The sequence below is a fragment of the Diadema setosum genome, chromosome 7 (genome assembly GCF_964275005.1).
Source record: "Diadema setosum chromosome 7, eeDiaSeto1, whole genome shotgun sequence".
Lineage (NCBI taxonomy): Eukaryota > Metazoa > Echinodermata > Echinoidea > Diadematoida > Diadematidae > Diadema > Diadema setosum.
This window is the reverse complement of record NC_092691.1, coordinates 23323876-23339023: the sequence shown is the minus strand read 5'-3', so window position 1 is coordinate 23339023 and position 15148 is coordinate 23323876. Positions and strand designations below refer to the sequence as shown.

The 15148-nt window shown below is 39.1% G+C and overlaps 1 protein-coding gene across 1 annotated transcript; it reads left to right on the top strand.

Moving 5' to 3' along the window:
- The first annotated feature begins 7355 nt into the window (after nt 1–7355).
- LOC140230977 (uncharacterized) lies at nt 7356–14137 on the top strand. The gene is made up of 5 exons (XM_072311121.1): nt 7356–7612; nt 7872–7945; nt 11259–11341; nt 11950–12176; nt 13320–14137. The coding sequence occupies exons 1-5, from the start codon at nt 7507–7509 to the stop codon at nt 13715–13717; spliced, it is 888 nt and encodes a 295-aa protein (XP_072167222.1). The 5' UTR covers nt 7356–7506; the 3' UTR covers nt 13718–14137.
- The last annotated feature ends 1011 nt before the right edge of the window (nt 14138–15148 follow it).

Below are 15148 nucleotides of genomic sequence, written 5' to 3'. Positions count from 1 at the left end.
GTCATTGGTCAAATTTTTAATGATAACAATAGCGTTTATACATGTCTATGATATATGAAATGGTTGAAAATAATTTGCCTGATTTGTTTACAGTGTGGAAAAACCCTTAAAACTGCCACAAACGGGGTACTTTACTCTTAGATACATGTATACCACACATTCACTAACACACTGCTACATTGTAATCTACAAAAATCAACCAACGACATGGGCAAAATCTTCAATCAAAATGAAATATTGATATTCTCACCTGAATGACGACATCTCGCATCCAAAATTTTGTTTTCGGTACTTTTCAATATCACCTCACAGTTAACGAACAAGGGGTCTAAAGAAACTGGATTTTTTTGTCATTTTCCCGATATTCATGGATTTTGAATACATGTCCTCACATAGAAATAGAACTTTCGCAAGCAGATGCGGGCCACCATTTTTTTCCGGAAGTGGATGGTACAATGGAAAAAATACAAAAAAACATTGAAAAGACAACAGTACCACCGCCACAACTGCAATCCCTGTTTGTGATCAGTGTACGTGCGCCAGCCCTTTTCACATGCTTTCGCAATGGGACTTGGCGCTTACGCAATGATCGCGAGCCAAACGAAGGCGATCAGCAGCAAATCGCTGAGCATGCGCGTATCGCATAGGAATTGTACACAAGGCCGCGAACCGAACTATCATGGTTGCAAACCGGCAGACACTGTACCGTATCGTGGTCTTCTTTTTTTTACTATCGCGATGGACATTGGTCTTGCGATTGTGACTATATTGTAAATTGGTAAGTGGTCAACCAACCTGGGCTAAAGCAAGTAGCAAGTTTGCGTTTCAGAGTGGAAAAACCCTTCGCGAAAATTTCATGCCACGAAAAAGGCCATTGGCTCCAATTTGGGAAAATTTCATGCCGCGAATATATCATGTTTTACAGTATTCAAAGTGGACGCTGTTGTATAGCAGACTTCCTCACAGAGTCACACTTTGCGCCATGATCATGACAATTTTCTGTGATGCAACATTGTACATGTAAAGCTCAATAATCCCTTAGAAGCAGAGAGCAAAGATATGCGATATCGGGCAGTATAATGTGCCAAAATCACAGGGTGAGGAGGGCTCTAGTGACATTATCACTTGTCAAACAGAGTTCCATACAGCAAGAGGAACCCGCCGGCTGCTCAGCGCGTGGTGGTTCATGGGATATTACCTTGGCACACAGGGAATGAAGTGCTGATAATATGGGGCCGTAAAGTGCATAAAATTGTCACAGGAGGAGGCACTGATTCCAAGAATTTGACCATTACCTAGACTAGTCTAGATTGTACATTTCTAGGTTCTAACATCTATCTAAAGTTTTTGTATCATCACCCGCATCAATCCATGTTTGACCTCCCTTGCCAAGGTTTGATTGTGCACAAAAGCATGGTTCTACACTACAGATTTCTACATGTACAGGTGTAGTAGGTGGTCAAATTTGAGCGGTGTTGTACTTGAATTATGGGCAGCTTGTTTTACTAGTAAAAGACATACAATGTATAGAAGAGGTTCTATCACTAGCCTATGGCTATTGATGATACAACCCCAAAAATCAAGTTCAATCGGGTCTAGAACCCTCTAGAGTATCAATAATGTAAAGTAGCAGGCAACATACAATCTTAGTTGAAATTACACAGGAAAAGACTGGACTTTGTGTTTAATTGACCTGTATGGTTTTCATGTTTCTGTTGGTTATTTCACTCATCAAGTGAAAGTTTTCAAGGGCAGAGAAGCTTGTCTGTGAGAAGACCATGGCGGAAGGTTCACCCAAACCCTGCACTGTTCCGGAAGAGATAAAGAAATACATCCGGGCTGTTCTCTTGTCCAAAATTGGTGGCGTGTCGCTGGAAAATTTTTGCCAGGACTACAGAAAGCTTGCCGGGAAACCCCTGATATACAGTAACTTTGGATTCTCTTCACTTAAGGAGTGTTTGAGGTCTATACCAGATGCAGTGAGGTGAGAGTAAAATGTTTTCTTGGGGCACCTTGACTTTAAAACATCATCAGTTTTCCCTGTCCATTGGCCCTGCCACTTGGGCAGTCTCCTCACCTGAATCAGAATCTTTTTTTTTTTTTTTTTTTTTTCCCCTCATGTTTCCTTATTATATGCTTTCCATTGCATTGTTGAAAAGGTATACAGCTGCTATTGATGCAGCTAATGACAATGATCAATGGTATAAAGTATATCCCCTCCCCTCCCCCTAAAACCCTGAATTTATGTATGTATGTATGTATGTATGTATGTATGTATGTATGTATGTACATGTATGTATATATGTATGTATGTATGTATGTATGTATGTATGTAGGTGTGTATTTGTTTGTTTGTTTATTTATTTATTTATATGTTTGTTGTTTATTTATTTATTTATTTATTTGTTGGTTCATTCATTCATTCATTCATTCATTCATTCGAGGGATCTTGAAGCAGAATAATGAGGGCACTCTCACCAGAATGATTGATGACTAGATTGTCCCATGATGCACCCTCACAAGAAATTTTAGTGAAATCTAGTACGATACCACACAAGAAATGTTTCTTGTCAACATGTTCATAATGTGAGAGGGAAGCATCACCAAAAATATATGAACCTTTAATGACCAACCTCCACCTCCACTCTTTTCAGTCACAAGAAGACTCTTTAATAGAGGAGCAAGTTTGATGGTGATTTGATACCAGATTGCAAGACAGTGGCAGATCCAGAGGGGGACACAACCATGCATGCGCCCCCTCTTTATTTGTTATTAAAACAAAAGAAATAAAAAGAAAAACTAAGATGAAACCCAGAGGAAGCACCAGAAATATTGTTTGTACTCCCCCCCACCCTTTACGGAATTCCTGGATTTGCCCCTGCAAGGCATGAATCAGTTGCAGAACAGTTTTACAAAGATACAGAGAACAGTTACCTGTGAAACATATTCATGTATTTTAGTTGTGTCGAGCTGAAAATATTCCATTTGCTTTGTGTTTTTGCACTTCCAAATGGGTACACGGGAAGAAAATGACATCATGTACAGTACTACTCCAATATCAGATGCCTTCCACTTGCGAAGTTTCTTTTCCATTGTTGTAAGGAGTCTTGTAAGTGCTATTACATTCCAGGGAGATGACCTATCACTAATTACTGGTTGGTTCACTATTCATATTTTTTCAACAGGTTTGAGTACAGCGAGGAGGCAGGTATTTGGATGTTATATGGGATCGGAGACCCAAACTCCTTCATGAGCTCTGCTGCCAAGAAGGCTCAATTTCCACGGCCCCATGATGGCAAGTTCTCTATGACATTTGCTAACCATATGTCTAGATGCATTTGTACTCTGTCAAACTGTGATAATAGCAGCATATTTGGTTTTGAATCTCTTAACTGGTTAAAATTGTGCTCATTCTGATGCCGTGTCTGATGGAAATAAACCTCGTCTAACCACTTTGTGGTGTGAACTTGCAGCCACTTCAAAAAGGGTACAAGGGTACATGTTTGAATATTCAGCAATGAGCTTTTCTCCATTTAAGATTGTATTGCGTTGTGTTTCTGTTGCAAAAATAGCAATGAGAAGTCACTATAAAAAAAACTTTAATAGTCAATTTTGTGAATTACTAAATAGAAGTATTGCAACATCTTCAGTGGTGATGATGACTTTTCTGCATCTTTTCTTTTTGTATAATCACTGTCAATATTAATTTTACTGTCCATGATGAAAATAATTTCAAGAGCAAGTATTGGTCCTCAAAAAATATGCAACATGACTTCCTCTTTGTTTTTACATTAATTTTTCCTTGCCGTGTGTGTGTGTGTGTGTGTTGTTGTTGTTGTTGTTTTTTGTTTATTTACAGTCAGCACCTCTGAGCAAGTTAATGCATTACTTGTCTGTCAACTTGCTCTCTTAAGTATGTAAAGCTACTTTTTTAGGTGAGGTTTTAAATATTAAGTTCATATTGGTTGCCATGAAGAGTTGTCATGCTTGATGGCACTCAAAATGATCATCCTATGTTGTTTCATTTTATTCTCTCCTGAACATAGGTGTGAAGGAAAAGAAGAATAAAAAGAAAGGCAACAAAAATAAGCAGAATCAAGGTAATGGCCACAATACTTACATACTGTATTTTGTTCCTTTGGGACTAAGCGATTTTCCTGTCATTCAAACAGTTGATTGCATATTGCATATTGAAAACAACAGGTTTTGTGCTGTAGTGTATCGAGGTAGTGTGTTTTGTTTTGATGAGATTATAGAGCAGTTTACTGTGACTGATTCAAATAGTGATATCTTATTTGATGCATGCTTTCAGATTAGTAGCTCATGTCGTTTTGGTGTTTCATGGATCTTCTTTCACACCACATGTTGAACATGGATGATTTGCAACTGCAACAACACATTTTTTTTTTCCAGCTCTTACAAACCTGCAGCCCGTATGTTGATATAAATTGCATCATAATCATATCAAGAATTATAAAGTTAACAATGAATACAAGTATGGCTAATGTGATTATGAAATGTAATATATATTAATACAGTTGTATGTAGTCTAAATGTCAACATATTTTTGAATTCTAAGTACTGGGTAGTTCCTCACTCACTGATATAATCTTGTGTTTTAGAATCTAAGTTGCTGAGGAATTGAGTTATGTTACTAGGGTCAAGGTTTTAAAGGTTCATAAACATTTTTAATTACTCTGTTTGAAGTTTGTTGTAATTTTTTAAATAGAAATAATGGAGCAAAGTTTCAATGCTTATATTCATTTTATTGAGTTATGTTACTAGGGTCAAGGTTTTAAAGGTTCATAAACATTTTTAATTACTCTGTTTGAAGTTTGTTGTAATTTTTTAAATAGAAATAATGGAGCAAAGTTTCAATGCTTATATTCATTTTTCCCCAGATAATTCAAGTGGCAAGGAAAAGGCTGAAAGTGATAACTCCCAGGAGATTGGTGATGGTAGACGTGATGGAGAAAGCTGTGGAGCAGATGAAGAGCTGAGAGTTCCAAAAAACAAGAAAGGTCTCTACACGGTCTGTGTAAAGTACAGTGGCTCCATGTACGAGCACGAAGTACGAGACACTATTGAAGTAAGCATTCAAACTGGTCTTGATTTCTTTTATTCTCTCTTGATATATATGCCTCTTGAGTTTCACTGTAGTGTGAAACAGAGTATCCACAGCTACTCCCCCCCCCCCTCCCTTTTTTAAAATCTTTTCATCAAACAGTGTGTCATGCATGGTTCCAGTGCATGCACATGTTTGGCTGTGTGACTAGAACCCATTTTGATACAGTATGTTGCATTTGAGATTTACCATGTTCAAGTGGAATAGGGATTAAAGGATATGTGGATATCCCATGCCCAAGCCAGGATAAAAGGATACACATATTGTAACCTGCCCGGCAGAAGGGCCCTAGCACAAAACTTCACCCCAGAATTGAATATTTGTTTGTGGCATAATTTAACTGAATTTCAAAAGCTCTATGACAATAGTATGTGAGTGTGATGACTTACTTACGTGAATGGTGTGATTATTTTTTTATTGAATACTGTTGGGTATGAGGTGTGATCGAGAGAAAACTTTACTTGGGTGTAAGTGAAGGAAGGTTAACCTTCACAGATGAGAAATTCAAATCCTACTTTGAAAATCTTCAATGTCAGTACGACAGCAATAATATTTGATATTAACGCATCTCTTACGCATCACTGAGAAGTGTGACCAGGTTTAGTTTTATCATTTAATGATGTCTCATCTGCAATTTGACAATGCTTTGAATTCACATCAAGGCTCCTGAAAACATTCTCTGCAGTTTCATGCCATGATATTTCCACAGGGTCAATTCAGAACTCGGCCTACAATCATGCAATTTCCATAAATCCATGCTATAACGGCAGCCACAGGGATTATCCAACCTGCTGTCAGAATATCACTGAGAGAAAGTTCTTTGTAAGATTTAAATGGTAAATCATAATGGGTTTTAGGGGGATGTTTGCACCATAAAAACCATGACACAGCCAAAAACAGTGCTGCAGGACATCTCACCCAAATTACACCCATTAAATTATATCTACCTTTACATCCAAATTTTATCATGTCAAACATTTTTATATTTTTTGTTACGGCTAGAGAAAAGACAGGTGCAGCCTGTTACATAATTATATTAGTCTTTATTCCAGTCTCTGTTTGGTGCATTTATTAGTCATTCTCATAGATTTCTATGTGCCATACCAACTTTGTCTTCCTTCCAGGAAATAACAGAACTGTTTGCAGAGCAAGGGGATGTCATTGAGACAAGTATATCCAGAAAGTGAGTCTGGAAACAAGACTGTTTATTTCAAGAAGATGTGAAATAAGATGCCATTTCATATGCAAGAGCATGCAAGGACTATTTCCCCAAGTGGTGCTATAATCCTTTGACCCAGACTGCTGCTTCCTTATTAAAATTCCTATTGAATACTATACCAGATGTCTCACCATAATTCAAATGATAATATCTTTTTGCTTCTCTTAAAGTGTATGAAGTTTTGCTTTCTTCCTTTGTGAAGAATGAGGAGTAACTTTTAATGAAAATCGCAGAAGGATAAATTTCAGCACAATGTCATGCTATTTAAAAATATTATCTAAAAGTATGTATTGAGATTCTTAGGTTTTCTCTGTTGGTCAAAAAGACACATGCTACTTTAAGAGTAAGGTTGTGACATGAATAGGTTTAAATGTGATTCTTTTCCAGTGGATTACATCATGGTTCTTGTCTAAAAACGTTATCTTGCTGTGGTTAATCTTAATGACATCAAATCATGAAATTTACACATTTGAAAGTATCCTTCATGCTGGACACTTCCATTATGAAGCGTTAAAAGTTGTCTGAAACCATGTGACATCTTCCTGGCCTTTCACTGAAATCCAAATCATTGAAGTCTGTAATTGTTTGGTTTTATTTGAATTTCCTCACCAGCACCCTCATGGCTAAGCATTGTTCTGGTTGTGTTACAAGTCAGAGGAAAGCATATTTTACAGTGTATTGGATAGGCTGTTGTTGTACCTACAGCACAATGCTGTCAGCCTCTATTATTAAGTGAGGCACTAAGATGTTGATCAAAAATCACAAGTTGTTGATGGTAAGATCCTAATTGGACAGTCCAGCGAGATTACAACTTGTGTTCTTCATTGCTGTAAGCATGTGTGTTTGCTAAAATGTGTTATAATCGCAGGTCAATGACAGTTTCAATCACCAAGCATAGAATTCGCTCAGTCGTAAAGATGCCAAGTTAGATGATAGTACACATGTGCTGCTATTACATTAGCTATTCTTCTCTCCTCCAAATGGCCACGCCCATCCCCTCGTCAGATTGTCCTTCTTCCGATTTCACAAAGAGGATGAAGCTATCGCCGTCATCAAAAAGTACAATGGCCGCTTCCTGCGCAACGGCACCGTCATCAATGTCCTGCCAGCGAAAGAGAAGTTAGAGGAGACAGCCAGCCGCGGTCAGGGTGGCAAGCCCAAGATGGCGGATAAACAGAACAACAGAATGGGGGATGGACAGAACAGCAACAGATTGGAGGATAGAACAAGAGAGAAAGATCGAGGAGGGGCGGTCATCTTCCAAAATGGTACAGCTGGATTATGCAATTTTAACTTCTTGCTCATTTCTAGACAAAACTAGCCCCTTTCTTTTCTTGATTTCTTAGTCTGCCCATTAATTTGATGACACATCCAGTAAGCTGGAACAAACACTGATCATTGTTTTAAAATATAAAGTATCTATATTATGTAGATATAGGTACAATGTATGTAGTAAAAAAAAAAAAAAAAAAAAAAGATAAGACAGTCCACCCTATGGTATTAACATGTGCATAATCTTCATGCTAGGTTTGGAAAGCTCACCGATGCAAAGCAAGCTGGTTGATATTTTGGTCAGCAACTTGGACAAGGCAACGACATGGGTAAGTAATTTCTATCTGTGTGGATGTGTTTTAGCATGCATGGATGACACCTGTGTAAGAATTAGTGACCACTCTGTCTTCTTTGTATGTTTGAAAGAAGGATATACAATCTCCATCAAAGTGGAGCCACTTAGAAAGGAGCATAATGTCACCTTTTTCCCGTTTCGATTGTTCCAGATTTTGACATTTGAAGATGTTGTTTGTCTCCATGTGTGGCTGATTATGGCAGAGGCTCAATCATTTACAGCTAGTTAGTTTAAACCTTTGTTGTCCCCGCCGAACGAGTTCGAGCAGGGGACTATGAAACGGGCTCCGTACGTGTGTGTGTCCGTGTGTCCATGTGTGCGTCTGTGTGTGATCAAAATGTTCAATTTGCTACTTCTCTCTCTGTCATTTATGAGCCGATTTTGATTCTGTTTGCTTTATATGAGAGCACTACATGGGAGCTTTGAAACTTCTACACAGAATTTCAGTTGTGACCTTTGACCTTGACCTTTGACCTATATTGTACATTTTGCTACAAAATGCTACTCCTTCGCCATTTCTAACCTGATTTTGATTCTGTTTGCTTTATGTGATGGCACTACACTGTAGTTGAGGGTTTCAAAACTTTTACACAGAATTTTGACCTTTGACTTCTTTGACCTTTGACCTTGATTTTTGACCTAAATTGTACATTGGCTACAAAATGCTACTCCGCCATTTCTAACCAGATTTCGATTCCGTTTGCTTTTTGATGGCACTAGGTGAGGGCTTCACAACTTCTACACAGAATTTTGACCTTTGACTTCTTTGACCTTTGACCTTGATTTTTTACCTATGTTGTACATTTTGCTACAAAATGCTACTCCTTCGCCATATCTAACCCGATTTCAATTCCGTTTGCTTTATGTGATGGCACTAGGTGAGGGCTTCAAAATTTCTACACAGAATTTTGACCTTTGACTTCTTTGACCTTTGACCTTGATTTTTGACCTATATTGTACATTGGCTACAAAATGCTACTCCTTTGCCATTTCTAACCCGATTTTGATTCCGTTTGCTTTATGTGATGGCACTAGGTGAGGGTTTCACAACTTCTACACAGAATTTTGACCTTTGACTTCTTTGACCTTTGATCTTGATTTTTGACCTATATTGTACATTGGCTACAAAATGCTACTCCTTTGCCATTTCTAACCCGATTTCAAATCCGTTTGCTTTATGTGATGGCACTAGGTGAGGGCTTCAAAACTTCTACACAGAATTTTGACCTTTGACTTCTTTGACCTTTGACCTTGATTTTTGACCTGTATTGGACATTTTGCTACAAAATGCCACTTCCGGCGGGGACATATATTACGCACTGCGTAATTTCTACTTTTCCTTGTTAATAGTGCATCAAGACTCAAATGATTATGTTCCTTTCTTTATCTTCATTTGTTGTCCCCGCCGAACGAGTTCGAGCAGGGGACTATGAAACGGGCTCCGTACGTGTGTGTGTCCGTGTGTCCGTCCGTGCGTCCGTGCGTCCGTGTGTCCGTCCGTGCGTCCGTCCGTGCGTCCGTGTGTGATCAAAATGTTCAAAATGCTACTCCTTCGCCATTTCTAACCCGATTTTGATTCTGTTTGCTTTATATGATAGCACTACATGGGAGCTTTGAAACTTCTATAAAGAATTTCAGTTGTGACCTTTGACCTTGACCTTTGACCTATATTGTACATTTTGCTTCAAAATGCTACTCCTTCGCCATTTCTAACCCGATTTTGATTCCGTTTGCTTTATATGATGGCACTAGGTGAGGGCTTCAAAACTTCTACACAGAATTTTGACCTTTGACTTCTTTGACCTTTGACCTTGATTTTTTGCCTATATTGTACATTGGCTACAAAATGCTACTCCTTCGCCATTTCTAACCCGATTTCGATTCCGTTTGCTTTATATGATGGCACTAGGTGAGGGCTTCAAAACTTCTACACAGAATTTTGACCTTTGACTTCTTTGACCTTTGACCTTGATTTTTGACCTAAATTGTACATTTTGCTACAAAATGCTACTCCTTCGCCATTTGTAACCTGATTTCAATTCCGTTTGCTTTAAGTGATGGCACTTGGTGAGGGCTTCAAAACTTCTACACAGAATTTTGACCTTTGACTTCTTTGACCTCTGACCTTGATTTTTGACCTGTATTGTACATTTTGCTATTAAATGCTACTCCTTAACCCCTTCGCCATTTCTAACCTGATTTCGATTCCGTTTGCTTTATGTGATGGCACTAGGTGAGGGCTTCAAAACTTCTACACAGAATTTTGTCCTTTGACTTCTTTGACCTTTGACCTTGATTTTTTACCTGTATTGTACATTGGCTACAAAATGCTACTCCTTCGCCATTTCTAACCCGATTTCGATTCCGTTTGCTTTATGTGATGGCACTAGGTGAGGGCTTCAAAACTTCTACATAGAATTTTGACCTTTGACTTCTTTGACCTTTGACCTTGATCTTTTTACCTATATTGTACATTTTGCTACTAAATGCTACTTCCGGCGGGGACATATATTACGCACCGCGTAATTTCTACTTTTCCTTGTTTTTTTTTTTATCAATACAGCTTTTTTTGTTTTGCTTTAGTCATTCTCTTGTTTGTTTGTTTGTTTGTTGTTTTTTCCAATATGTTCTTTCTCTTGTTGTTAATGTCACTTTTTGTTTGGTATCATATTGTTGTTTTAAGTACCGTAAACTGATATACACATTCACTGAAACACATCCCTGAGGCTGGTAGTGTTGTTGTGTTTTTTTAAGCGTATTGAAATAAAACAAAAGTGTGAACTGTCTTCAATATATTTTTGGAATTTTTGAAGCATCAAAAAAAGATGTGAAAAAAAAAATAGCAGTAGAGTCTTTGATAACCAGAAGTAATTGAGACAGATGAATACAGCCTTCAAATCTGTAGTCATTGTGGGACATGGGTATGAGGATAAGCTCATACATATATTCAATTAATCCACCATGGAGATTGCCCAAATGAAAATGAAGGAATGAAATGACATATGACCAAAAAGAAACCCCCCATAAAAAAAACAACAAACAAACAAACACACAAATGTGTCGATGTCAAAGCGGGTGATATTCTGTATGTGCCATATCTTCTATGAGTATAGTTTGCAAATCTTTCAAAGAAATCCACATTATCTTGAAATTTTCTATTTGAGCATTAGTTTTAGAAGTTCTGTTTTATTGCTATATATCTTTGCTGTAATGGTAAGAGTCATCTTGATGTAGGTTCATCTCAGTTTATGACGTGCTCATGTTTCACTCATTTTGGTATTTGGCAGAGGGAGTTGAAGAAACACTTTTCCATGTTTGAACCAGTGAGGGCCAATGTTTACCACAGCAAGGCTCAAGATGGGAACGAATGGTGAGTATCCAACCATGCATCATGGGGGGGGGGGGGGGGGGGGGGGGTGGGGTGTTAGTGTTTTTTCAACATGAAAAGCAGTATGTATGACTGGTGTAGTCACAAGTCTCGAGTTCATGCCAGTCACCATACTGCCTATTCCATGCTCTTTATGACAAAAACTGGGCATGTTCACATCTGATTTAATAGCAGCATTAAAGGCACCATTGATTTCAATGATTTCATTAGGCCCAATTTGTAATACTTGGTGGATTTGTTTGGGTTTGTAAAAGATTCGAAAGGTTATACATGTGGATTAGTCTAAAAAATCATCTCTCTTGTATTGTGTCAAGCTTGGACACCACTTGCCGTGATGCAGACTGCAGCAGAGCTGCCAAGTCTCCCTGATTCTGCAGGAATCTTCCTGAAAATGTCAAAATCTGTTCATGTCTGAATAAGAAAATATTAAAATCTCCCTGATTTGGGAATTATTTTCGCCCATTGAAATGTATGTAACACACAGATATCTCCCTGATTGCTGTGTGGAATCTCCCTAATTTGGATGTGGGAATGTTGGCAGACCTGCTGCAGAGAACCTTTAGTACGAATGTCTCTTTTTCTGTCGCTAGCACCCAGGGCTCGGTCTCTTTCTCCTGCATCGCCAATGCAAGCTGCGCCATGGAATCGATGAAGGGCTCCTACCTTCGGGACAGGAAGCTCCGCATTGAGCTCAAGAGGTCCTCGCAGGGAGGAGACGAGGTGCGCGAGACTCTGGGAAGAGAGGAGCGCCCAGTGAACAATGGAATCCCAATGGCTAATCCATCACCGCAGAAGAAGAATGGGGGCTGGAAAAAAGGTCTGCAGGATTTAATAGTACCTGTCTCAAGATATTTAGCAATCTAAAGAAGGATGTTCTTTGGGATTTCAAGATGCTAGGGTTATAGTTCTTCACCCCACCCCAAAAAGAAAACATTACTGTATTAGCTGTGATGTTGGCGAGGGTTTCATATTTGTGGATTCTGTGAATCACTATTGGACCGAAATTTCACAACATGTGAAATCTGCAAAAAATATTTACGTGAAAATAACAGCCTATACAAATATCTGCAATTTTCATTACTTCACAGACACATCTTTCTTTTTTTTTGGGGGGGGGGGGGGCAGCTGAGTTACAGTAATGTTTTTTGTTGTTGCTGTTGTTGATTTCATCATTCTTTGTGTTGGGATTTTTTTTTGTTTGCAATTATTGCTTGCACATTAGTGTTTCAACATGTGTGCAATACACCTGTCCATCAGTTACTGTGTATGTATGTCTGCATCCAAGGCTTTTGCTCTAGTCGGGAGGGAAATGATGTTAAATAAACATGAATACTTTCTACATATACCCCTTTTAACTTTAGCAATGACAAGTGAAATATATGGTATACATATTCCTAAAAGTGAGCTGTAGGTTAATAGACAGTATACCTGCTAGTGATGAAAGTGAATTGGCAATGACAAGTCAAATGGTGGTCTCATGTGGTTCTCGTTTCGTCAATTTTGATGACATGAGATGAGATGAGATGAGATGAGATTTGATGAGATCCTTGAGTGCCTGTCCTTCGTCTAGGTTTCAAACTACTGTAAACCTGAAATATTTTGTGGTGAGGGAATTTGTGTAATTTTTGCACTCTCCTGTATTATTGTGAAAGTGGAAATGTGAGTACTGGGATTTTTGTTGTTGTTTTTAGATATTTATATATGAACAAAAATACTGTTGTCAGTGAAATTATAAACAAGTGGGGATCAGCGAAATTTGCCCTGATCATATGAGTTAACATTTAGAGCACAGACGTTACCACTTTCATACATGAAAGCCTTTGTGCATGTTGCATGTGAGTAGACAGCTTGCAAAGACCAGAAAAAAGCCTTTCAGGGGGAAGTGAAATATGCATTTGCTAATTTTTCCACTGTCATGTACATCTTCATTGTTTTGTTTCTTTTCTTTTGTTGTTTTCAGGCAAAGGAAAAAATGCACAGTCCAAGTCAAATTTGTCCAAGGATCATGACGGCAGCAACGCTCACAAATCCAGCTCAGATGCAGAATCAATTGACAGTATCGCACCGGAATTAGTGGGAAGCGGTGGAAGCAGGCTCAAATTCAACGTGAATGAGAGAAACGTTGCCCGGAGTGAATCTTTGGAGTCTTGGGATGCTGAGACCTCGGGGTCGACACGATTGAGAGACAGGATTGCTGGGGCTGAAACCTCTGTCCCAAGACCGTGCACGCCCCAGGGGATCCCCCTAGGGAGGGGCAGGGGGAGAGGGTTGTCGGGTGTGGTCCACCATGAGGGGGTTATGAAGAAACCTCACCGTCCAAGCCTGGCGGACCTAGCAAGCAGGCTCGAGGAACTGTAGCAGCATGGAGGCGGCGCGTTCGTCGAGTTTTGACTCTGCTTCAGAGGCACAGAGTAGATTCGAGACGTGCTTTGTGTCTACCTTCTCTGGACAAACCTATGGGGATCATAGCGTACGTACACTGTAGCTGTGCCGCCTAGTGTGCGTGTAGCATTAAATATACGTTAATGTACAAAAATTTACATTTGTGCCAAATGTATGATAGCAAATATGAAAGCTGGTCAGAAATAAGCCATGGGTGACTGACATGTTTGGGTAAGTTGACCTTTGACCCTCCATTGCAGTCCATGCAAACGGGTGTATTTTTTGGAGGCCAAGAATGATGAATTGTGTTTGTCGAGATAGAGAGAATGAGAGAGAAAGTGGAAAAGGTATGAAAAGAGGAGAGTAGAGCAAGAGAGAGAGAGAGTAGATAGAAGAAAGAGGGGGAGTGGGAGGATGGTATGAATTTTACCATGTAGCTACAGTTGAACCTCTATTATACGGCCTCCATTTATCCGGATCTCTCTATTATCCGGACGCAATCTCGCCGTGATTTTTTTTAAATAATTACGGGAAGAAAGGGGGATTCCCAACTCCTTGAGAACTCCTACCCAAACACACATGAATTACATATTATTTCCAATATGATTAACATAAATTGCATCAGATTTCCTTCCAAATTGCTTACCTTCAGACATTTCAACATCCCCAAACATCCCCAAATGTAACAATGAAAAGGTTGCGGTATACACATTACTACATGTGGTACTACAATGGGCTACATCAGTACATGTGTATGTATATGTACATGTATAAAGCATTGAGTCTCCCGTATCCGGCCAAATCCCTTATCCGGATGAGCCCCGGTCCCGACTTGTCCGGATACGAGAGGTTCAACTGTAATTGAATATTTTGATGGAGGAATGAGTCAAGGGTGGTTGAAAGAAAGATTGGGTGAAGGATCTGGAGAAAGCGAAGGTGATCAGGTTTCGAGGGACTAAGTATGTGCTACAATTGTCAAGCAAGAGCAGGTATATTCTATTGTCAACCACGAATGCCTGTTTCAGCGTTGAAATGATATGTTACATTGGTGTTTGCACACACATCTGTGGTTATGTTGCCAATTTTTGACATCTCGGCCGAAAAGCCCCCCTGATCACTGTGATCCAGATTCTGATGGATATTATACTCGGATAGTGTATGCTCTCTCATGCACTAAACTGGATTATAGAACGACAAATACTAAATTATCCCCAGTGTCATTTTGTTTCACCGAGGCCACAACAGGCTGAGGTGAAATAGAATTGCACAAGGGATAATTTAGCATTTGGAGTTCTATAATGAATAGAACATGCACTGATTGTTATGGTGTAGTAGACCCTTTGATCTACATTATGTGCATGCATTTTACGTAGGTCTAGGCCCTGCTAGATCTAGACTCTGCTGCTG

Excerpts from the sequence above, each read along its gene's own strand:
- LOC140230977 (XM_072311121.1), top strand. The coding sequence starts at position 7,507 with ATGGCGGATAAACAGAACAACAGAATGGGGGATGGACAGAACAGCAAC. Across the intron at positions 7,613-7,871 it reads GGCGGTCATCTTCCAAAATG|GTTTGGAAAGCTCACCGATG; the intron begins GTACAGCTGGAT and ends TCTTCATGCTAG. Across the intron at positions 11,342-11,949 it reads GCTCAAGATGGGAACGAATG|CACCCAGGGCTCGGTCTCTT; the intron begins GTGAGTATCCAA and ends TTCTGTCGCTAG.